At 37.2% G+C, this 25,276-nt stretch overlaps 1 protein-coding gene across 6 annotated transcripts in view; it reads right to left on the bottom strand.

Annotated features, from left to right (window-relative positions):
* The window catches only part of LOC109084557 (amyloid-like protein 2), a 74,149-nt gene that overhangs the window by 11,729 nt on the left and 37,144 nt on the right, over nucleotides 1-25,276 (bottom strand). For 5 of the 6 annotated variants that reach the window (XM_042774904.1, XM_042774902.1, XM_042774900.1 and 2 more), the window contains exons 4-13: nucleotides 16,721-16,833; nucleotides 13,517-13,743; nucleotides 11,397-11,599; nucleotides 9,098-9,265; nucleotides 6,661-6,794; nucleotides 6,447-6,521; nucleotides 6,117-6,275; nucleotides 5,221-5,349; nucleotides 2,231-2,330; nucleotides 113-286 (exon numbers count right to left, since the gene is read on the bottom strand). In XM_042774904.1, coding sequence (XP_042630838.1) covers nucleotides 113-286; nucleotides 2,231-2,330; nucleotides 5,221-5,349; nucleotides 6,117-6,275; nucleotides 6,447-6,521; nucleotides 6,661-6,794; nucleotides 9,098-9,265; nucleotides 11,397-11,599; nucleotides 13,517-13,743; nucleotides 16,721-16,833 — 1,482 coding nt within the window. The remainder of the gene's footprint in view (nucleotides 1-112; nucleotides 287-2,230; nucleotides 2,331-5,220; nucleotides 5,350-6,116; nucleotides 6,276-6,446; nucleotides 6,522-6,660; nucleotides 6,795-9,097; nucleotides 9,266-11,396; nucleotides 11,600-13,516; nucleotides 13,744-16,720; nucleotides 16,834-25,276) is intronic. The other variant, XM_042774905.1, reaches the window with a different exon arrangement.

Raw genomic sequence — 25,276 nt, 5'->3', positions numbered from 1 at the left:
GGCATGACACTGATACAAAACCTGCCTCGGCAACAGTGCCATATTGAGAGACCGAGGAGAGCAACCGGGAGCCTTAAAGGTTTGCCTGTGTAAATTTAGACTAGAAACGTACCCTCGGGTTCAGCGGGGGAGCCCAGAGAGTTGACCTGGAAGGGGCGGAAAGGCTTTCCTTCAAAGGCAGGAACCTCCACGCTCTCCTCAGAGGACACAGTAACATCAGGCTGAGATTCAGAGATGGAGGACAAGAACTGGTCCATATCTGCCTTTTGATCCTGCAGAAGTTCGTCTGAATTGGGAGATACAGAGAGGAACATGGTTAAAAACAGAAAACCACAGGAGGGAAGAGATGCAGGAAGGGAACTATTCCTAAAACCATTAAACGAGGCACGAAGCAGTCATAAACGCAATCAATTATCTATTACGAGGTTCCGTACTGCGGCACTTCCAGGCATCGGTGAAGCTAAAATGACCCTTTCTACTTCTCTAAACTTGCAAAAACATTCTGCACAGAGTCTGGCTTAAAAACTACACATCTTCACACACTAGTGGGAATCTGGAGGAGTCGTGACCCAGTTCTGTCAAACCCTACACACTAGTCTCATCTATACTACACAATGCCACGGCTCCTCTCATAAAATGAACGGAAAAAATATAAAAAAAAGAGAAAAAAAAACAAGCAAGTTCAGAGGGGTGTCTCTGGGAACAGCTTGACTGTTTCCACCTGAAACAAAGAGGACGGCGCAACAAACGCTTCAGAACACTCTAATTTACTTTGATTGCGGTGAGATGTTTTCAAGCTGAGCGATAAAAGGAGAAGCCAAATTACACTTTTGTGTGTGTACGTGTGTGAGAGAGAGCGCTAATTACTGAAGGCAAGCTTTTCGTACAGGTGTAATTATCTTTGCATCTGAGATGCAGAGAGATTGTGCAGTGGTTTAGGGGACTGAAATCTCAAAGCAAGACAAAAGAATGCATAAAATAGGCCGAAAATCTTTGTACAGCTTTATCTGTGATAAATCAAGGGAGCTTTAGAGTTAGACATCAGAGTCCAGTCTGTCGAGCTCATATGCACAATAGCGAACCACATCAAGCGAGACACATTGAAAAGGGAGGTTTGGGGTTCGGTTTGCGATACGTTTAAAAGTAATCTGACCTAACTTGCAAGAATGGATCAGTATTGATTACATACAATCTGCCTATTTAAGTAACATGAACTAACAGATAATCTAAAACACAGAAACAGAGCACAGAGAAACAGAGAATCTTAAACATTTTCTCCTTAAGGAAAGTGATTTTTAACAATAATGTTGAGCTTGTAGTCGACAGTAAGAAATGGGCAGGGTTGAGTTATAACATTTTGATTAAAACTACAAGGCAAATAAATAGAAAAAAATGAAATGCATCCATTTGAATTGTTGATAATAAGATCAATAACATGCATTTTAAAAAAAGAGCATTTTATGCAAGCTTTAAAATGCCAAATACCACTGAAGAACTATACTACCCATAATCCTGCACAGTGATCCACCAGAGTTGATGTCATTATGGAAAGAAAGCAGGGTTTAGCAACAAACAGATATTCCATAAAGTATCACAAATGATAATAGAGTCTTCCTACAATTCTCATTGATTATGAGAGAATAATTGTACTTCGTACTATAGTTTCTGATTTGATTACGTCATTTGCGGTATTGTAGTTCATTAGAAGAACCTCATAGAAGAATTTAAATACAATTTCTCTCTGTTTAAACATACTCCTTTTGCATCAAATCAAAATTTAGCAATTTTGTGATTCATCTCAGAGAATGTTGATTTGGTTCATGGCTTTTTTCAATTCACTGTGGAGAAAACGAATGGGAAAATACTTCCAGAACCAAAAGAAAAAAGAAAAACTGGATGGCTGCACTTGAGTTTTGCAAGCAAACATCTCACAATCTTGATCTCTTGCGGTGGATCTGTGGCAGATAGAGCAGACACTGTTGTGCAATTACGGTCAGTAGTAAAACTAAACAGACAAAAACATGAGTAAAACATTGAAGCTGACACCTTCTTCTGAGTTGTTACCTAGCAACAGAGGAAAATACCTGCCACTAGTACTCACCGTGTTACTCAATTTCATGATACAAATAATATAATCTGACAAAAAAAAAAAAAAAAAAAAAAAAAAAAGCAAGCAATAAAAAAGCGAGAGATTTAAACAATAAAATCTGATCCATATCTCCACACTTACCGATCTCATCCTGGATCTCCTCTGCGACGTAGGGCACCTTATAGAGCAGAGACAGGCTCTGGTTCATCCTCTCCTCAATCACCCACAGGTGGGTCATCACCTAGGAAACCCAGACACACTTTTAAAACAGAGGACGACTTGCGCAAGATGACATTCATAAAAAGTCCCCATTCTGCAGGATGGAACATGTCTGTGGTTGTGTAATGTTGGCTGGATTGATGTAACACAGAAAAACACAAAAGCTCTGTGGCAATCTTAATGCGTAAGCAGTGAGTAGAAACGGTGTGAGTGTGTACGAGCAACCACGCCTGTTCCTTTGTTGTCACCACATTTGTGTGCAATGCTCAAAATCAGCAACAGATGGCAATGAAGGGCCTATATATCTGAAGAAAAAGAAGGGGGAAACTGCTCTAAAATGTCCTTGTAGACCCTCTAGTCGCCCAGCTGGACCTCAGAAAGTTCCTGCACACAGCGCTCACACTGTTGCTTTAGGAAGTAAGTAAGTTTATGCTGGTCTGCCTGTCTCATACCTGGACTTCAACTCAATTGAGAGGAGTTGCCAAAATAGACTGGAATGCCATTTCTCAAACACATGGTTAAATAAAGCGCAGCCCCACAAGTCACCAGTGTAACTGCTATTTTTTGCTCTTTACACTCAGTGCTTTTATAAAACCTACATGAGTCATGACAGTTGATAAAGGGATACTTCATCCAAAAATGAATATTCTGTCATCATTTACTCACCCACCCTCATGTCAATCCAAACCTGTATGATTTACTTTCATCAGCGGAGCACAAAAAGAGAGGACATAAAATTCAAACTGCAATTTTCCATACAATAAAATCACAGAGGCTGTCAAGTTCCTAAAGAGAACAAAAAAGGCACAAAAGCATTGTAAACGCTCAGACTGAAATTTAAAAATAATATGTACTCAAAACCCCACATCATCTTTCCACTAAAATCTATAGAAAACATGCTGAGTAAAAGATCAAAAAATATTCATTACAAATAAAATTTCTCCTTTTGTGTTCCACAGATGTCAGTCAAATGGGACAGGAGGGTGAGTAAATGATGACAGAATCTTCATTTGAGTGAACCCATTTGAAAAAATTATTGAACAGTTGAACAGATTCAGGGGCAGGATTCATGAATATCTTAAGAAAAATGTTTTTCTAAGTTCTAAATTTTTTAAGAACAAAATTATGAGCTTGAGTGCTGTTATCTGATTGTATGGCAGTTCTTGTTGAAAACTTACTGACTGGCTAAATGAAAAACACCTCAAAGACAGTCTTTTTACACTACATGCATATTATTGTAATAATAATAATTACATCACTATTTACATCACAACAGGCGTTCCATTTCATTAATTTGTGCTCGTCTTCTTGTGCTGAAAATCTAAAAAGATTAAATATAAAAATTAAATATAAAACAAACAAAAATAAATCAAATTTAAAAAATTTTTTAACTTTAACATTAAAATCAATTTTCCAATTTGCCTCATTTTTAGTAATGTTGGTACTGAATTTTGAATTTGGCAAAAAGCCACATGATCAATCACTGTTTTTACATCAGCGATCAATAGTGTCAATTCATACATGAATTATACTGTATGTAGCAAGTATCATGTTACTCTTAAGCTGAAGGTTATTCTAACTTAATAGACATTATTTATGATGACTTTTAAGAACATTCTTTACAAACAAACAAACAAACAAAAAAGATAAGAACATTAATAAATGTTTTTAGGACTATAAAATATTCTTAACTTTATTCTTAAATTAGAAAATAAGAAGAAAATAGAAGGATATAAGGATTTTATTCTTCATGTTTTGCAAATCCAGGCCCAGAACTAGACACCAGGAAGTTTGCCCCTAATTAAATCTGAAATAAACAGAAACTGCCATCAGCCAGTAAACAAACACACAAGACATTGTTGTGAATGTGGGTTTCGTTTCCCATGATTCTCAGATCTGTGCACACCTCTGGGTCTGTGCCACATCCCGTCTCCCATGACAAACGTCAATGCTGACTGCAGCCAGTCCAGAATGCAAATTATAAAGCCACGCCATCGGCTCAGACTTGAAAGTTACTTTCAATCAAATTGCTAAGTGTGACATTACACAGGAGCAGTGCAGTGCTAATCTCTCATAGAATATTGGAACACAAGAATCCTGTCACGCTAACTCGCTCATGGCTCTCCTGGACAATCCTAACAACATCGTACATACGTACAGAAAACATGTCCATTTGCAATGATTAAAGGAGAAATGTGTCATTTCTGCACCACTAGTTGAACTAACCAAACAGACACAGTTTTTAAACCTTTTTGTGAAATCATTCTGCAAATGGGTCATTTATGGCCTTTAAATATTAAAGATGCACTAAGCAATATTAGAAAAATGCTTTTGACCACAGTGTCGGACCGAGTCCCAAAACACACCCACTGCCAATCAGCATTAAGGGGCGTGTCTACAAAAGATAGCAAAAAAAAAAAGTGGAACATTTCAGAAGACCAAATATTAGCAGATCGACTTTAGATAAGCAAGAGATGGCAGATGAAAAAAAAAAAAAAAGAGAAAAAAAAAAGGAGCGGGAAAACTTGGAATCAGATGCCGAGGTTGCTTTGTTTCTTCTTGATAGGTGACTTACATTGATTTTTACATTGAATTACCATCGTAAAACACATCGCTTTTACTTATTGATGACATCATTCCCTCGGCCGGAAGATTACGCTATCGTCGCTGCCAGGGTTGTGTACGTACCTGTGGGGCGGAGTTATCAAAACAGGGGCGAGTTCCTGTTGGGCTATGAGCGTGTTTGTTTTGGTGCTTTCAAATATCAACATCGTTAGGCAAAATTCGCTTAGTGCACCTTTAAGCAGGGACCAAAAGGCAAGTAAGACAGTAAAACTCTATGCAAGGTCAGAAAAAGACCATAGAAAACATGGAATTTAGCTGGAAAGCGAGGCAAATTGTGCGACACTGACTTGGGACTTCATCTGGGCGGCCTTCTCAGGGTCCACGGCCAGGACGTGCTGGTAGTGGCGGATGGTGTGCTGACGATCCTTATTCTCAGCACGCACATACCTCTTCAGAGCCTGCAGGATACGGTGGGGCTGCGGAGACAGAGAGAGAAGATAAATTGACCACAAAGGAAAGAAAATAAAAGACAGGGTGAGTCAGGTGGACGTCTCCTTATGAGCTGGCTGATGTGTGAATCAGCTCTAGGATCAAAGAGCCGCAAGATCCGCAGGACAGAGAAATAACAAGAGGATTAGTGAGATGCTGAAAATGCGCCTGTTCAAAACATGCACAATTCAAATTAATATCTCAAGTAACTGAAGCCAGCCTCCCCATTATGAGCTTTCAGCAGGGTAATAGAGGACGGGTAATCCGTCACCATTAAATAACACAGCAGAGAGAAAAGACAACCATTGCCCATCAGAGACTCAGTATGAGAAGTATAATCTGGTCATTATGAGATGAGAACAATCCTTCAAGGACGCACTTATCTCACAGACTTCTTTTATTCACTAACAGATCATGCATTTCTCACATGACTGAATATGATCAATGCTCATTTATAAACTGGAAGCGATCTGTCAATGCTGGAAGTCACTCCAAGTAAACAAAGCGCTGGTATTTACATACATGTGGTCAAAAGAGACACAATACCATCCACACCTGGTATTAACATGAATCTCAAATGCATCTCAATTAGTGGGTCAATGACATGATACATCTATTAAATTATATTTTTTATACTACCTCAGAAAGCTTAAGTTATCAGACTACAAAGCATTTAACACCTGCATTTACAACCAATAAGGATGTTAATTTCAGTTGTAAACGGGGTGTATTAGGTCATTGGGGGTCGTCTCACCCTTGGTGGATCAGCCTGCAGAGTGGCAAGGTAGTTCTCCAGGGCAAGACGGCGGCGATCGTTCAGCATGCCCTCCACCCGGGCAAGATGAGTCGCCACCAGCTGCTGTTTCTCAATGGCTGCATCCTCCTCCAAGGACTCCACCATATCCTGGAAGTGCTGCAAAGAGAATAATAAAAACCCCTTAACTACATTTACATTACATTTACAGTATGCATTTAGCAGACGCTAAACAGATGCATTCAGGCTAACATTTTTTACCTAGCATACCTATAACTAAACAGTCACATCTAAAACGAGATGTCCTCTGGCGTGGAAGGTGTAGTTTACCTGGATCAGTGTTTGTCTCTCAGCTTTGGGCAGGTTCCTGGCCTGGCTCTCAGCCTCCTCCCACTCCTTTCTCACCTGGTGAGAGCAACATATTGAAATCACTTGGGGCTCAAACAATGGCTGGAATCTCACTAGCCACATGGAAACAACTCCATAACGTCACATGACAACAACTGTTCATTTACAAGATGTAAATGAGCGACATCTCACTCACCCTTTCCATGCGGTTGCGGTGTCTGATCTCAAGTTGCTCCTTGGCCTTCTGGAAACGGCTGTGCTCTTTATCATCTGCTGGGGTCTCGAAGTACACATCCACGTCATCTGTGGGTTGAGGGGTGGACGGCACAGCTGAGGGAATAAAGAGAGAGATTATAAACTGATGGCACATCCAAGCTCTCTCTCAAACACTAGACAGGAAGTGTTTTTAATCACAGCATTGCAGAAGCATAGGCTGTTGCGGACACCAGGTTATCAGCAAATTATACTGTCTTGTAAGATTCATTTTTGGCCAAAATGTACGGCAGGATTTAGTGCTTAGTGAAAAAATTCAGAGTTGAGGGAAATGTCCATTAAAATGTATTTACTCAGCACTGAAGAGTTTCCATAAAAACTATTTAAAATCAAAATTTCTTTATATTCAATTATTGTTTGCAATGTATTTTGAGCTTATCGCAGTATGAAGTTTTTAGCTAATCAACATGCCAACATCAAACTCTATAGAGTGCAACAATCACAATCATTTACACCACAGAGGAACTGATTTTGAAGACAGATTTACGAGGACAGTTAACTGATAAAAAAAACACTTTAAACACCAACTCAAAAACATCAAACACCGCCAAAAACAACTCTTTAAATCGCCCGCTCACTCACATGAAGCACTGTGAACTTCCTGCACTTACATACTATTTGAATAAATTATAAACATATTTTGTAACCATGTATTGTTATACACACACACACATACATACACACATACACACACACATATATATATATATATATATACACACACACATACACACACACACACACACACACATATACACACATACATACATACACACATACATATACATACACATACATACACATATATATATATATTTACCATACATACATACATGCTTTTAGATGTGATTGGCAATGCTTCATGAGATTATAGTTCCTTTTCTCATTTAAGCTGTTAAGTACATAGTCTTGTACCTTTGTCTTTTTTTATCAAAGTTTGTAATGTTGTGATTCACATCGCTGGTTTGTGCATTGGCACAAATCCCTTTGGGGAAATTAATGGGGGAAATACTTTCACAAACACGGCTGCTGAAATGTAGGCAGCACTGTTGCACTCTATTGCAACTGTGAGGATCAGTCAGGCCTTTTGTATGGTTAAAATGAGGAGTACTATTCGAGTGGTGCACATGAGTGACTATTATTCAAGTGTTTCAAAATAGTCACTTATGAGGCTGTGATGACAGTTAGGAGGCTTTTTTAGAGGGCAGCTGTTTAGGTAGCCAGTAGACAGTTAGGGAGCTCACTATCTTTTGGAACAGAGCTATAGAAACACTTTTTTAAAACATTTACACACAAAAACAAATTGATAGACAGACCTAAAGACAGGTCAGAAGGAGGAGCAGCTGACGAAAAAATAAAAAAACAACTAAGATCAGACCAAAGTGAAGAATAAGCTTCCCACAGAGAGCTACGACTCAGGAGATGACTTTGTATTTCCCCTGATTCTGAGAGAACCAGACAGTCCTTCATTTCCCATTCCTTTCATCCTGTCCTCTGAATAGCTCTCTTCTGACAGAACCGCTCGCCTTAGCATTTATCTTAAGAGTTACTGCACAGTTCTGCACGCTATGATCAAGATATGAGCTAAAATCAGATTTCCTTAGTATACAGATGACAAGACCAACATGATTACCCATAAGGCAGTGCACAAAAGGCAACATCAGACATGCATACTGATGAGAACAAACAGTCTTCAACATCTAGAGTGATAAGAGCACAAGAGAAACCTTGAATTATGAAGGTTAATGTGAAAAAAACCTCCCCACCATTTTAAACCCATCATTTCATATTGCCACAGGAACACAGGATGATGGTTTCTACTCCTACATACATTCAAAACATTGGCAGATTAGAAATGAAAGACACACAAAGCAAAAGCAAAGACTGAGTTACAAAGAATGGGACACGGCATAAACAGAAATAACAGGATAAGAACACAGTAGACTAATTTAAATAAGATTAAAGCAATAAAACATTAACTGTGGTAGAACACATGGCCTTGCGTGATTTTTTATTCTTCAGTAAAATGTAAGAACAATTTGATAACATTCCAATGCAAAATTATTATTAGTGCTACTACTACTACTACTACTAATAATAACTATTGTTATTATTATTATTATTATTATATTTAATAACTTTTATTGATAACAATAGGTAATTACATTCATATAATTAAAAAAAGATTTTATCAATCATTCGGTTTCCAAGGTTGCAACACACTGCGTTTTGAAGCAAGGCTGTTTTGAAATTCACATCTAGGTAAGCTAGTATAGCATTAGCATTGTGAGCGAAAGCAAGGAGGAGGAGCAGGGCAGAGCAGAAGGGGGGCGGAGTCCTTGGTGACGAGTGTGACTTACTCAAACGTTTACACACGGCCATGCAGTACTCCTCTGAGTCGAAATTGTTGCGGTTGCCGGCACAGCCTCCGTAGATGAAGTGCACACACTTCCTCTGCTGAATGTCGAAGTGCCAGCGAGGCATAGAGGCACGGCAGGGGCCGGTCTCCGCCTCCAGAGAACACACAGCTAACAAAGGAGGAGAGGCGAAGTTATAGCCTTTAGCCACCGGGGGCAGCTATCAGTAATGCCCTTCAACTACAGAGCACAACAACAGGCGCGTTTCCATTACCCTTCAAATTGTGCAAATTGAATTGAAAATACCCCTAATGGAAACACGTCAATTTCGCAAAAACGCCCATATATCGCAAAAAAGATTTTAAGCTCGCATGAGGTGGTTTTTCAGGCAATGTGAAAAAGGAATAATTCGCAAAACTGCAATGGAAACATTGTTTTTTTCCGCATTTACAGGTCACATGCCGTATGTAAAAAGTCATATGATCATTCTTCAATGTACTATAACCTCCAATAAAAACACTTCATACATGGCTGCTCTCCAGTATAAGGGGTTTTCCCTACCATTAATGTTTAGACAATTAAGGTCCGTTTCATAGTCAACGCATCTGTACGCATACGTGTCCCCAAGGCTATGCATCGTTACGCTTCGGGCGCCATTATGGGTCGGTGCGTAGCCAAATGTGTCATCCTAGTTTTTGATACGCGACGCGCCAATGCACGCAATACTATGCGTTGTCGGTGGGGGCGACATTGCAAGTATTGTACATTAATTCATGTATATTATGTTTACAGAAGAAGAAGGTTTGAATACAATGGCTGGCGAAGAGGAAAAATTATGCGAGCTTATACGTATAACATACCACCGCATATCTCTGCGCTGCCTTTGTTCCCGCCGATGTAAAATCAGCAATAGAATGCACTCCTCTTCAGTTGTCATTGTGATCTGAATATCACGTGACCCGACTCTACTAATATCACCCGACTCTAATACCCCCTGTTGTGTGAGCGGTGTATTGCATACACACATCACCCGTGACGCTTGCGTCCACGGTTTAGACTATGAAAGGGAGTGGGTCGTGTGCGTCGTTCGCGTTGCTTGCTCGCGTTGACTATGTAACGGCCCTTACATTGCACACGTCTGCAGCGCAGTGTGGCTCTGATACGGCAGCCACTCTAGTCAATGCTTGTTATTCCAGCCGCGCCACGCACGTTTCTGAAGCGGCTCTCTGTGCTGCTTCTGCAAAGATACACGCATATGCCTCCTTCGAATAAAAATAGCCAAAATCCATCAAAATCCCATCAAAATCTGTTGCCATGACTTATCGCGAGAGGAAAAGGTTATGTTTTAGTCGCATAACACTGGTTAAATGGAAACGCCATCATTTCGCAATACTCTTTTATCGATATTTATAAAATAATGCCAAAGTTTTGCGCAACTCCGTAATGGAAACGCACCTTATGACTGCACACTTTTTTTTTTTGCGGACTTGGGTCCAGAATATCTTTCTCCATAGACTTTGCACCTTGAATGTTCATTGAGGAATGACTAAAGGTGACATCTATAATGATAACTATATTAACATCCACACGAGTCTGTTTTAGTCAGGTGGATTCTGATTTGCTATATGCACTTTTATCATTCATCAACTGGAAAAAATTATTCTGGAAGTAATTCCAACAATATTTTTCCTCTGTTATCAATATATTTGTGGCGTGGACTTCCCTATTCTTAATTTAGAACAATTATTAACTTTTTAGTTATACTGTAGTTGTCATTGTAGTTATCATTCTTAGTATGAACGAGCCTTTAGTATAAAAACAAATGAACTTCACAGCAAAATATTCAGATACCTACAAACACATAAGTTTGAGAGTGTAGGGAAATTATTTAATTACATGCTTCATGGCACTGCTGAGCTCTACCATAATTTTGTTTCCATGGCAGCAGCGACTTCTCTGATTGGTACATTCATCTTTATCAAGATTCTGGGTAATGTAATTTTGGCCTTAGCATGCAGATTTTTTTTAAATTAAGCTTAAATCACACTGACGTATGGCTTTATCAGTCATAATCTTTTCTTAATCTTTCTTGCAAGGTATACATAACTGATAAAAGAAAATATATTTCTCTATGGAAAAAATGAATGAGATTTTTATTTATGGACCCCTGCTGTTGCGCTATATAGGATGTATAGATAATACCAAACAAAAGTCAATAATTGTAAACTTCTATAGTAAACAGGACCTATTATGTATGCATCAATGAATCACTGATAAATGAAGGAAACAGTGTGATACTGACCTTCCAGTTCCTGCAGAGTTTTGTCACCATCCTGGCTTTCAGGGATGGCAGCTTTCTCTTTCTTCACATCCTTTTCCTCACTGTCTCGGTCGTCCTCTTCATCTTCGTACACATAGTGGTAGGCCTCCAAATCTCCTTCCTCCTCCTGCTCCTCCTCTTCAGCTGTGTCCTCTGGAGTGGGCTGCTCACTGGCAACAGAATCGCTAAAAACAGAATAAAAAGACAGAATAAACATGACTTAGAAGTAAAGTTACATTTTTCTTACATTTTTGCCTTTATTTAAACAGACAGCAGTAGAGTCCCAATCTACACCCTACTCTACATTTAAAATAGTATTTCTGCCAAAGTACCCTTTTAAAAAAATAACTATATTGAAGCTCTTGAAAATGGCAATTTGCATTATGAGCATCTTGAACATTTTTTTTAGCTTTTTTTTGATCCAAAGGAGAAAGTCTTTCTTGGAATGAAATGAGAGTAAATGACAGGTTTATTATTGTTAACCTAAATCCATAAAAAAGGTTACATTTCTCATTTTGGCTTAGTTTAAGATGAAGTACTCAAATAACTACAATTAAACAAACTAATTCAAAACTATATATAGACATTAAACATTTATAAAAACTAATAACAATAAAATATATTACAAAAATAAAATCTAATTCAAAACATCAAATCTATTAGTTTATAATATATAAATGATTCCTAAGTAAATGACGACATGTTTTATTTTTAGGTGAACTACAGACAAAGGACAGTAATTCAGGAAAAAAAGCAAGAGGAGACATGATAAAACTGACATAAGAACAGTGGGATGAGAGGGAAGGAGAACATGGGAAACAGAGGGAGAGGAGGAGCACAGGTCGGAGGTTTTATGATTTATGGAAGTGAATCAAGCAGCTGTCAGAGGTCAAAGGCATGGCACTCGAAAAGATCCACATGGCCAAACTAATTTATCCAACACATACACTCACACAGTATACGCTCTCACACACATGATGTTTCAGCTACTACTCCTCAGATCATAATAAGATATGACAGCTCAGTCACACCAATACATCATATTAAAAAACAACCATCACAACTAATTAACTAAATAAATAATTTAAAAAACAAAAAAGAATACTAGTGCGAATATTCAATCACTAAGTTATTTATCAAGCATCAACCTTCACACCTGATGCTAAACCAAAGCAGCATATTAGAATGATCTGAAGGTCTGTCACGAAGACTGCAAACGCTGAAAATTCAGCTAATAAATGACTGTCAGTATTTCATTTCATTCTATACAAAACATAAAAAACTCTCCAAACCTTTCAAAGATATAAAAAAAAATCATACAAAAAAAAAACGACAAAAAAAAAAACACAAAAAACGTCTACAAAAATGAATTATAAAAGGCAAATTGTGGTAAATTAATTGAATTGAAATTGTGGTAAATTATTACACCTTTAATTCTGAAACCACAAACCTCACAGTGAACTGAAGGCCCGTTTACACTAAAAACCTCACAGTGAACTGAAGGCCCGTTTACACTAAAACCAATAACAATAATTCTAACTATATATTAACATCGAAAACGCACTTCAGCTTATTAAATTATGCTAAAGTATTGTCATTTGCCATGTTGCTAAACTAGGAACTGTCATAATTTTTTGTTGATCACCGGACCAATGCGATTCGAATAAAACTATCATTACAGTCATCGTCCTTGGTGTAAACAGGCCCTAATGGTGTGTTCACACCAAATGCAAACTAGATTACTCGTGCTATGTTTTTATTCGCTCGAGTGAGGCAAAAAACATCCCACGAGTAATCAACCTTGGTGAGGATTTTCCATTTTCTGATCCAACCAGACATGCCAATAAGCTCTTCGCTGATTTGGTTGCGCAAAACGCAATGTTCCGCTCTAGTTTAAATTTTTTAACTTGTGGGGAAGACGCGATTGAGGCGAATATCTCGCGTTCGCGGCAAACGAGTCACATTTTGCATCATTCATAAAGCCTGGCGTGAATTCACCTCTATTCACATCTTTGCATTGACTTTGTATGTAATCTACTCGTGTTTGGTGTGAATTCACCGTAAGACTCCTTTCAGAAGATCATATGTATGCACTACATTACCTCTCCTCTACTGCTTCATCATCCTCATCCTCAACAACCGGCTCCTCCACCTCCTCGTCCTCGTCTTCATCCTCATCATCTAGCTCGTTAGAAAGTGAAGCAGGAGGTGTGGGCTTTTCAGGAGGAGTAGACGGGCAGCAGACGTAATCAGTGCCGTAGAACTTATCAATGCCACAGGGCAGCAGCATGCTGTAGCTGTGCAGGACCATGTTCCCCTTAGAGCAGGCCTAGAGAGAGAGTCAAGAAATCCCATTCAATTAGAGCAAATGTGCTCTGAGAGGCTAGTGTGCTGAGTAAGAACAGCCTGAAGAAATTCAGCAGAGCTCCTAAATGTCTGTCCAGGGATCAGTAGAGTCAGCGCACGGAGATGCTTTCATGGAGCATGCACACACTGAGAACGAATGACGGCAGCTCGAGGTGATTTACAGTACTAACACACATTGTGACCATGTACACGCCAGCTAAACTTAGTTGTGTCGTATTCTACATGTTCAACTCTATTCTGTACACAGAGTTCACAGCATTCTGCATATTCATTCACGAGGAAGGCAGTGATGACAATACATGTCTGGGATGCAAGCGTAGCTTTAAAAACTCAAAGCTAAACTTTACATATCATATTTCATGCCGACATGTAAGATACCAAAACATTGCTACAGTTTTCACAATTACTAAACAGACATGATGGCGACTTTGATGTTCTTTTTATAAAGATCACCTTATTTTTTACATGTGAAGCAAGCAGCAATCATAAAGTATTCCAAAATGATTGGATTAATGCAAAAATACATAAATTCAATAATTCAATTGATGTTCGGTCAATGGTGTGCATATACCAGCTATTTGAATCAGGCACATTTAATCAGAATTCAGAATTGAAAATAAAGACTTAAATTTGTTAGTTTTGAAACTCAAGATCAATGTTGGTTAGTTTATTATATTTATTAGTTTTTTTTAAATTAACATTTATTCAGTTATGAATATTATCTTTCGGTTTCACCCATCAAAATAAGTGTAAATAATTTAATAAAAAAAATTCAGAAAAATAAGATTAACATCACCACATAACTATTAAAAATATTTTTAAATAATTATGATATACAACCAAGAAGATTTTTAAGCAAGAATGATACACTACCATTCAAAGGTTTGGTGTCAGTAAGATTATTATTATTTTTTAATAATTCCTTTATTCAGCAAGGATGCATTAAATTGGTCATGGACCAAAAGTGACAGCAAAGACTTTTAATTATTACAATAGAAATTCTATTACATATTACATAAAATATATGTAAATATTCCTTTCTTGTGAACTTTTTATTCATCTAAAAATCCTAAAAAAGGTAGCACCATTTCCACCAAATATTAAGAAGCAAAAACACAGTTTTTAACAATAATAATAAGCAATATTATTAATAACTGAGCACCAATAACAACTGGTGTATTACATTTTAATAGGTTACATTTTTTAATCTATTAAACTATAAAAGGTATTTTCTATTGTAATAATAATAATTCATACTATTACTGTATTTTTGATCAAATAAATGCACCCTTAAAATAAAAATGAGCAAAAGAGACTTCTATTTAAAAAAAAAAAAAAAACCTTACTGACCCCCAAACTTTAACAGTAATGCATAAGTGTCTTAAAATGTTGATTACTCAGAGATTCTCCATTGATGTGCTTTGCCTCTTTTTTGCCACACAATCAAAAACATCCAGTTAGTAAGTGACTTTAGAGAATGAATGAAAACTTGAGGAATTTAAGCAGTTTATGCAAATGAATGCAGCTGTCATGCCTAAAAACTGTGAAAATCCTCTACAAAAACTCAAACTTTGGAGGATTCAAGCTTGATCTGGGTTTGAGGGGGTGGACGCGCCAGCAATTAGAAAAGACAGCACAGACGGCAGGGAAAAGAGGGTTAATAAAAAAAGAGAGTCAGAAGCAGAACAGCATTCATGAGTTGTGAGCGGGTGTAAAACAGAGTTTAAGAGCAGACTTGGAGAGCAGCGCAGGTGTGTGTGAGGTGGCAGAAGTCTAGAGATTAGCAGTATTACAGCAGCTCAGCTTATCCATTTATCAGAGTGAAATGTGAGGACTCAAGCATGCAGCAGGAAAGGCTGCCAGAATAAGTGCGCGACACACTGGAAAGCCATCGATTTCAACAAGGATTGAGGAAGGCTCAGATATAGAGGAAAATCACAGTGTGCTAAAAGTCTGTGAAAGCAATGTTCTGTAGGGTCCTATGACTTCTTTCATGCTGTAAACAGACAGAACCCATATTTTTAAAATAAGTACAATTATTAAAACTTTAAGGAATCACAATTTTTCTTCCATGTTTTAATTTAATAAAATAAATAGTCAACCTCTTGTGCATCAGTTTGACAAAAACTAAAGGAACTGTTTGGATTTAATTTAATTACATTGTAAAAGACTTGATTAAATTGTTAGGTTTTTTTTATCATAAATTGTGAAAAATCAGAATAGACAGAGAATTTCTGAAAAGAAAAAAAAAATTAATGTAATGAATTATTAAATTGCAATTTTTTTGTATATTATGAATCAATTGATTAGACATGCTTTTTGATTATTAAAATGTAACTCAACCATTAAATGTAATCCAGAAAAATTAAAACCAAAATGTAAAATGTAATTAAATTAACTAAAATGTATCTAAAATGTCATTTTTGTTAAACTTCTAATAAACCATTGTTAAACAAATTAATTAGAAACACTTAAATAAAACAAAAACACAATTTAACCACTAAAACACAATCCAAAAAAAAAAAAACAAAACAAAAAATAAAAATGGAATTTGGTAAAAAAAAATCGAATTGGGGAAAAAAACCTGAAAAAAAATATATATATATATTTCAAACAGATTTCATAAAGTCCTGCTTCTGTCACGGTGACCAAAAGATGAGAGTTGTTGCAACGACATCCACTGACCAATGAGAAGCGGATCTAATTGTGTTTTTAGAAATGTAATTTACTGAATGCCCATGACGTGGCTCCTTCTGCATCTTTTGCAATCCCTATCTGTCGAATCTTATTTGACCAAAAGCTGGCTTTACAAAGCTGTATATTAGATGCGTATTTAAATGCGTTCATTGCAACATTACTTGTTGCACTGTTACTGATTAGGCATTATTACGCATTATGTAATTAGTGTCTGTATGTGGTGCTGGACTTTGCCATCTTACCTCTTTGGCCACACCGTACCACTGCTGTTGACTCACACACATATCCATGCTCTCCTTATACAAGTATTTACACTTCTCTGGCACCTGGAGGATGTCACTCACAATCTCCCCAACTGAAAACATAAAAACATACAGCATGCAGATTATTGGCAAAGCTGAGGCTTTAATATCATGCAGCTGGTGCAATGCAAACAGCAAAACATCTAACACCCACTTCAGCAGAACACATTTAGGACAACACATCTTAATAATTCATCAACACATGGTCTCTTGCATTTTATAATGAGCATATTACAAATAGGGCAAGTGGCATCTGAATAGACATCTGGTCAGTACCAGGAGACAGAACAAAGATCTGGCACAGACAGACCGTCCCATCCACAGCAGAGAGAGAGAGAGAGAGAGAGAGAGAGAGAGAGAGCGAGCGAGCGAGAGAGAGAGAGAGCGAGAGAGAGAGAGCGAGAGAGCGAGAGAGCGAGAGAGAGAGAGAGAGAGAGAGAGCGCGAATAGAGCAGGAGGTCTCATTGCACTTTTGAAGGAGAACTACGCAATTCTTGCTCATATCAAATTTAACATTTCTGAGTTTGAACGTGGTGGTGCTAGCAAACATTGCTCTGATCTGGCTCAACCAATGTTTAGGGCAGGACAACCTGTTTGAGGGAGCATGTAAACGAGCGAGTGACAGCTGAGGAGCTCAGATGCCGTCAGACGGGACAGTATGGGATTGGGCACCATATGCTGGAGAGTTATTACAGAGCTGATTTCAGGACAGCTGGGAGGCCAATCCGACCTTTGAGCCTGAACGACAGAGAAAGAGGTTGAATCCTTTAATGACCAGAAGTCTGTTCACAATAGAAGAGGATTTTGACCGTCCACAAACTGCTCATTTAGCCGTTACCACAAAACAGGCCTAAGGCCAAATCAGCCTGAATCCAGAGAGATGAGGAAAGGCGGACAGGAGAGAAAGAAAAGGCCAGTGTTTTGGAAAATGAGAGGGTTTGGAGGAAAGAACTGGAAATACCAGAGAACACAGCTGTTGTTCGAACCAAAGCCTCTCCATGCCATACAAACTCACACATGCACTCTTGCCAAAACTCGTCCTCATCGGCCCTCAGGGGCCAAACTAACTAAAGTCCTTACATAATTGAAAACAGCATCTAATTCTGAATGACTCAACACATACAGTCTTACACAACTCATTCAAACATTGCTCTAGGAATCAATTCATGAGTATTTCACCAATTCATTTGATAAAAACTATTGTTAATGTTATATATATATATATACACACACAGGTCCTTCTAAAAAAATTAGCATATTGTGAAAAAGTTAATTAATTTCCATAATGTAATGATAAAAATTAAACTTTCATATATTTTAGATTCATTCCACACCAACTGAAATATTTCAGGTCTTTTATCGTTTTAATACTGATGATTTTGGCATACAGCTCATGAAAACCCAAAATTCCTATCTCAAAAAATTAGCATATTTCATCCGACCAATAAAAGAAATAAAAGTGTTTTTAAACAAAAAAAGTCAACCTTCAATAATTATGTTCAGTTATGCACTCAATACTTGGTCGGGAATCCTTTTGCAGAAATGACTGCTTCAATGCGGCGTTTCATGGGGGCAATCAGCCTGTGGCACTGCTGAGGTGTTATGGAGGCCCAGGATGCTTCGATAGTGGTCTTAAGCTCATCCAGAGTGTTAGGTCTTGCGTCTTTCAACTTTCTCTTCACAATATCCCACAGATTCTCTATTGGGTTCAGGTCAGGAGAGTTGGCAGGCCAATTGAGCACAGTAATACCATGGTCAGTAAACCATTTACCAGTGGTTTTGGCACTGGTAAGCAGGTGCCAGGTCGTGCTGAAAAGAAATCTTCATCTCCATAAAGCTTTTCAGCAGATGGAAGCATGAAGTTTCATCCAAAATCTCCTGATAGCTAGCTGCATTGACCCTGCCCTTGATAAAACACAGTGGACCAACCACCAGCAGCTGACAGGGCACCCCAGACCATCACTGACAGTGGGGTACTTGACACTGGACTTCAGGGCATTTTGGGCATTTCCTTCTCCCCAGTCTTCCTCCAGACTCTGGCACCTTGATTTTCCGAATGACATGCAAAATTTTGCTTTCATCCGAAAAAGTTACTTTGGACCACTGAGCAACAGTCCAGTGCTGCGTTTCTGTAGCCCAGGTCATGCGCTTCTGCCGCTGTTTCTGGTTCAAAAGCACACGCCTGTGCACGGTGGCTCTGATGTTTCTACTCCAGACTCAGTCCACTGCTTCCGCAGGTCCCCCAAAGGTCCTGGAATCGGTCCTTCTCCACAATCTTCCTCAGGGTCCGGTCACCTCTTCTCGTTGTGCAGCATTTTTTGCCACACTTTTTTTCCTTCCCACAGACTTCCCACTGAGGTGGGCCTTGATACAGCACTCTGGGAACAGCCTATTCGTTCAGAAATTTCTTTCTGTGTCTTACCCTCTCGCCTGAGGGTGTCAGGTCGGCAGTCTTACCCATGATTAGGTTTTGAGTAATGAACCAGGCTGGGAGTTTTTAAAAGCCTCAGGAATCTTTTGCAGGTGTTTAGAGTTAATTAGTTTGATTCAGATGATTAGGTTAATAGCTCGTTTAGAGAACCTTTTCATGATAATGCTAATTTTTTGAGATAGGAATTTTGGGTTTTCATGAGCTGTATGCCAAAATCATCAGTATTAAAACAATAAAAGACCTGAAATATTTCAGTTGGTGTGCAATGAATCTAAAAAATATGAAAGTTAAAAACTTATCAACAAAATACTAAAAATAATAAAATTACCCACAATAATCTAATTAATATATAAGAACATCTGCTTTTATTTTATTTTTAAATATATATATATATATATATATATATATAATATATATATATATATATTATATATATATATTATATAAATATATATATATATATATATATATACATACATACATATACACACACACACACAGAAACTCAAAGGTTTTCATGATAACCAGCCAAAATAAAATTCAGTTTCACTTAAAGAAATTGTGTTATTCTACAGTAGAACGTAGCTCTCAAAGTAATAATAATAATATCATAAATGTTTTAATACAGTGTTAAAGTCTTATGAATTTGCTTTTTGATCATTTTAACTAAATGTAATTTAGCATTAAAGTCAAATCCAGAAAAAAATTTAAAACAGAAAACATGTAATTTTGGAAAAAAATAAAATGGCTTTCATGGGGCCCTTAATTTTATTTTAACTTTAATATATCTTTTACAAAATTTTCTAAGGTTTTATGATTTCAATTAAATTAGACATGTATTTTGATTACTAAAATTTAACCATTAAAACAGAATCCAGAAAAATTAAAATGGAAAAACAGAATCCAGAAAAAAAAAAAATTGCGTGAAAATTTGTAAAAAAAACAAAACAGATTTTATAGGATCCTATCTAACTCACAATATGAATTGCTGCATTGGTTCTCTTGCTATTGAGATGCGTAGAGGAACGTTATGGATTCAAAACAACACGCTGTTGATCTTCACAGAAAAAAACATACTTCCTTTCCAGCATCTTTGCTTGGAGGGTTAAAGGGATTAATGGCTTTAAAAGTTCATGACAGGAATCAGACAAGATTATATACCACATCTACAGTAGTAGTTTTATATATAAAATTCTATTTTATGCCTTTTCCCATAGGTTTCCATAATAAGTGCATTAAATGTAGATGATTTTTGCTTGTTTTCACAAGCTGAGAGGCAAGTCAAAATTATTTTCACTGGCAATAGACAGCATGTCACAGATGCCGTCGATAAAGCTTAACTTGTATTGAACCCGGAGTGTTCACAACACAATCTGCTCTGCTGAAAAACCGTGTGGGTGATTCAGCAATTACATTATTTATTTTACAGCAGAAAATAAGTCCTGACAGCGCTGGTAGGACTGCGTGCTGCTGCTCGACTGGAATAAAAGGGGTATCGCATTGATATCATGTGAAGAGCGAGGCAGTGAGGCAGAGAAGTACAGAATTCTACAACAAAACACACACCAGCCAGGAAATGGAAAAATACACTGCTGACTGAATACTAAAAAGTGTACACTGTATGATGCTTACTATTTATATATTTTTTTTTTTTCCTAAATACAATGCAAAACCATAGTCATTAACCATGTAGTATTCTACATTATTACATACCATCATGTTTAATTCAGCATCATCTAACTACAATTATCTTAAAAATAAAAATGGCTATTGTGCATTAAATAATTAATCAAGCAGATGCTAAAAACCATAAGATTCCTTTTTCACTGAAACTGTAAAGTCAATGCAATTCATTGTGGGATACAGTATTCACAAATTCACAGAATGCTACAAACATACTATACTGATCTTTACTACATGTTATAGGACAGTGCATTTTAAAATTTAAAAATATACATAGTATACACAATATTTTGTTGCAGTAGACAACAATAAATGTTTCAAACAGTACATTCATGACCTCATTATGTAGCAGATTTCAGCAAATTTATCTTGGAAACAAATACGGTTATTTTGGCTTTTTTTGTGGAAAGAAATCATCTATTTTGGCAATTTGAAAAAAATAATGTGTCATGGAGGATAAATATAGATTCCAGAACAATATGTTGTGTTGTATACTGCATGTTTTGGCATATGTAGTAGTTGATCAAACGAGCACCCATCTATTGACCCACAATGCCAATAACCAAAAAGCAACATTAAAGCGCTTTTAATTTTTTTTTTTGTACAATTTTTTACACAATTTTTTTACTTGGTCTTTTGAAGTCATGTGTAAGCTCTGTGTGAGTAACAAATACAATTTTTGAATTTCACTATTCTCTGATAATCAGAAAAAACTGCATATTGATGCACTGTGCTAGGTTTGCAGTCACTATTGACAAGCGTCACTGGTTCTCCAGATGTGTCTGAAGCAGAACGGAACAAAAATTTAAATATGCTGAATGAAGTACCTGATTCATTATATGCAAAAGAACTGCGAGAAGATCCGGACAAAATCTGGACAAAATAACAGCATACAAGTTTGGAACGATGATGATAAACAACTTTATTTCTGGATTAATTATTCCTTTGATAATAATTATATATACAGTATTTGGGCCAATGAGTATGCGCTCATGTAATCCCTGATTATCCATTTTATATTAAACAACTGTGCATGAATTTGACTAAGTGCTTGACTTCTAAAGTCAAACTGCAGACTCACGACATGATCAAAAAACTCAAAAAATAGATGATTCAACAAAGGCTGGAAAAAGCAGCATATTATAGTTGGTTAGAAAGAGACAGGGAGAAAAAAAAAAATCTATGAAGAAAAACGACAAAAGGATTGAGGCCAACTGCTTTCAACTTTATAGTTTATAGCCCAGTTCCTCTACTCTGTCCCAGTCCTGCATCAAAGATTTATGGCTTTTATACATTAAACACCGTATAATCTCTCTAAAAACGATTTCCCCTGTTTTTTTTTCTTTCATTTTTATCTCCAGTTGTATCTATCAGAATCTGCCCGCATCCATTCAGAAACACTAGCATCAAATGAACCCGAGTAACCTTTGGAGAGCTGAACACTGCTGATGTTTCTGTGGAGCAGAGCTGCTGTTGATTTAGCACAATCCTCCCTGCTAAAGAGCTGTTTATCTCAGCACTACCTTGTATTGGTATCATTCAGGACTATTAAGGCTAAAGGATGAAATGGTCAGCAACTAAACAAACCCAAACAAAATACTGGAAAACGTCTGCTGACTGTCCATTAGGAGTTAACATCAGCTGAATCAAGCTAGTGTTTGAAATAAAGAGCTAATGGTCAAATATGAGCCCTGCTCTCACTTTTAACATGCACTCATATAAACCTCCTCATCTTAAGCTTTCTCTGTTTCTTTTGAGGAAACTAAAACTAAAAAGATCAAGGGAAGACTGACTAAAAATAGGATAGTTCGTCCAAAAATCGATTCTGTCATTTATGTGCCTTCATGTTGTTCCAACCCATAAGACTTTGTTCATCTTTGAAACCCAAATAAAGATTTTGTGAGTGATGTTCGTCCCTCCACTGAAAGTCGATTGCATAAATCTTTGCTTAAAAATTCATAAAAACATTGTGAAGGAAATCCATATGAATCTTCTGAAGAAACACAATCGCTTTACTATATTTCATGTGCTCTGTGTGTTGATCAGTGTTTATATGTGATTAAATTCTAAATTAAATCCGTTCATTTTATAAAACATTTAAAGTCTGTTATATTTTTTATCTCTATGAACTTTTTGAAGAATCAAGATTTTGGTGGAATGGACTTTCAATAAAGTAACAAATCTCTCAGATTTCATTTAAATAACTTCATTTGTGTTTCAAGATGAACAAAAGTCTTGTGGATTTGTAATGCCATATGACTTTCATGTAACGTAAAAAGAGAAGTTTTGAAGAATGCTCATGCTGCTCTTTTCCATACACTTTTGCACATAATTTAAGTTCAATGCAGAAGCAACCGAGACCAGCGAGACCCAATTGTGTTTGGCATCTAATATCAACGCTGTCAAATGCACATGCAATAATGAGCTTACACTAACACAAAACTATTGTATGGCTTTGAAAACTTAGTGCACACATATGGACTACATATACATTTCATTCTTTTTTGGCCCTTTTAAGAGCTTGACTGTCCCTGATCACTAGGCTATGCTTCCACTTTATTGAAAAGTGCAGCAAGAACATTTCCTCTTCTTACATCATTTAAAATTTGGAATGACATGGAGGATGAGTTTGAGGATGAGGACAATTTTAGAGCATGCATCAGATTTTTTTTTAAGGCATGCAACTGCTTGGAAGTACAAACAACAATACTGCATAATCCTCAAAGATCAAGCCCAAGCATACGCTCTGCAGTGAGAGACACAGACATTTCACTGCATTACACTACCAAAACAAATCACTCTCCCTAATTAAACTCCAGAGGCCAAAGTGTTGCTGAATCACAATGAAACCTCCTCATTAATAACAGCGTTTAAACCCCAGATGAAGCGGAGAGGTGAGAAGACAAGGTGAGCTTGAACACGAGCGAGTCTCGCTGATGTACCGATTAAATTCAGGGTTACAAATGTGCTTTAAGAGGAAAAACTCCTGCTTTTCCAGACACGGAATACATCTATTCCTTGACTGCAACAGAAATCACCATCAACTGCAGCCAGAAACACCCACATTTTAGCGGTGTTTGTCAAGGCAAACAGCAATAATTTCTCACATTTAAGTTAGGGTTATGGGCTTGCATTAAGCACCAGTCCATAAATTGTCCAGCATAATTTGTGTTTCAGACATAAATGATCAAAATCACTTCAAATCCTGCAACTTTTAAGAAATGTGCTGTTACTATTCTAAGCAATCAGAGACATGGATTGTAAATCTGCAGAAGTAAAACTACTATATAGCAAGAACCCAAAAACATCCTAGCTACTACAAAGCAATGCAGTAATTTATGTTCAAAAAAAAAAAAAATCTGTTTTTGTTATGGGTTTTGCTGCGGTTTCATTTTTCTCTTTTTATCTTCAGCCAATTTGCACGCTCCACTTCAGATCAATAAAATGGTTTCCATGGAGACTCATAAGTAGAGAAAGTTGTTGATGGAACAGTGTGGTGCTGCTATATGCAGACTGAAACCGCTTTAGATTCCTCCAGACCGAGAGATTCTATTGGCAAGCCGTCATTCATAGAGAAAGAGACACAGGAAGCACTGGACTGAAAGTGCATTGTCCGCCCGACCCTGTCAATCAAACAGCAGCCGACGTCAGGTGATGCGAGTCAACAGCTGCCACGTCAGCTCAAACACACACACACACAAAACAAAAATCAGCCATCTTGGAAAGCCTCCGACCGTCGGCCCATTTCACAGTCGGCTGGCAGCGCTAATGGCTTTTTTCAGCCCGCAAAGAGCCACAACTCAATCCTCTCCTACAAGAGAGGGACAAACACAGGAGGAGTTGAGGAAAAGGCACGGACAGCAGCTTCTCCTCAGAGACGCAATGAGACAAGTTATTATATATTTTTTATGTGGATTAGAACAATTGGAAATATGGGACTGTAATCATTTATTTTCTTGAGAAAATTACTAACAGTGGGAAGTTACTTATGCCTGGTCGAGGAAGACTCTGACTGTAGTATTTATGAATATATTTGCATTACTGCCAGTTTATCAGACAATTTTACTTTTTTTTTTTAACCAAATACACAAAATAAAGCGTCTAAAACTACTTGTCACTGAACAGTTATTTCGCATTTTAAGCCTAATCAGCATAATATAATGATTTCTGAATGTAAAACTGAAGACTGGTGCAATGATGCTGAAAATGCAGCTTTGCACAGAAATAAATTGCATTTTAACATTCAACTTGAAAAAAGTTATTATTTTAAATTAATAAATATTTTGGACAGTTCCTGTATTTTAAATCAAATAAGTGCAGCCTTGGTGAGCATAAGAGACTCCAAAACTTTTGAACAGTAGTGTATTTGTCTCAACATGCCA

The sequence above is a fragment of the Cyprinus carpio genome, chromosome A18 (assembly GCF_018340385.1).
Source record: "Cyprinus carpio isolate SPL01 chromosome A18, ASM1834038v1, whole genome shotgun sequence".
NCBI classification, from domain to species: domain Eukaryota; kingdom Metazoa; phylum Chordata; class Actinopteri; order Cypriniformes; family Cyprinidae; genus Cyprinus; species Cyprinus carpio.
The sequence above is the reverse complement of the archived record's forward strand: the minus strand, read 5'-3'. Positions and strand labels throughout refer to the sequence as shown.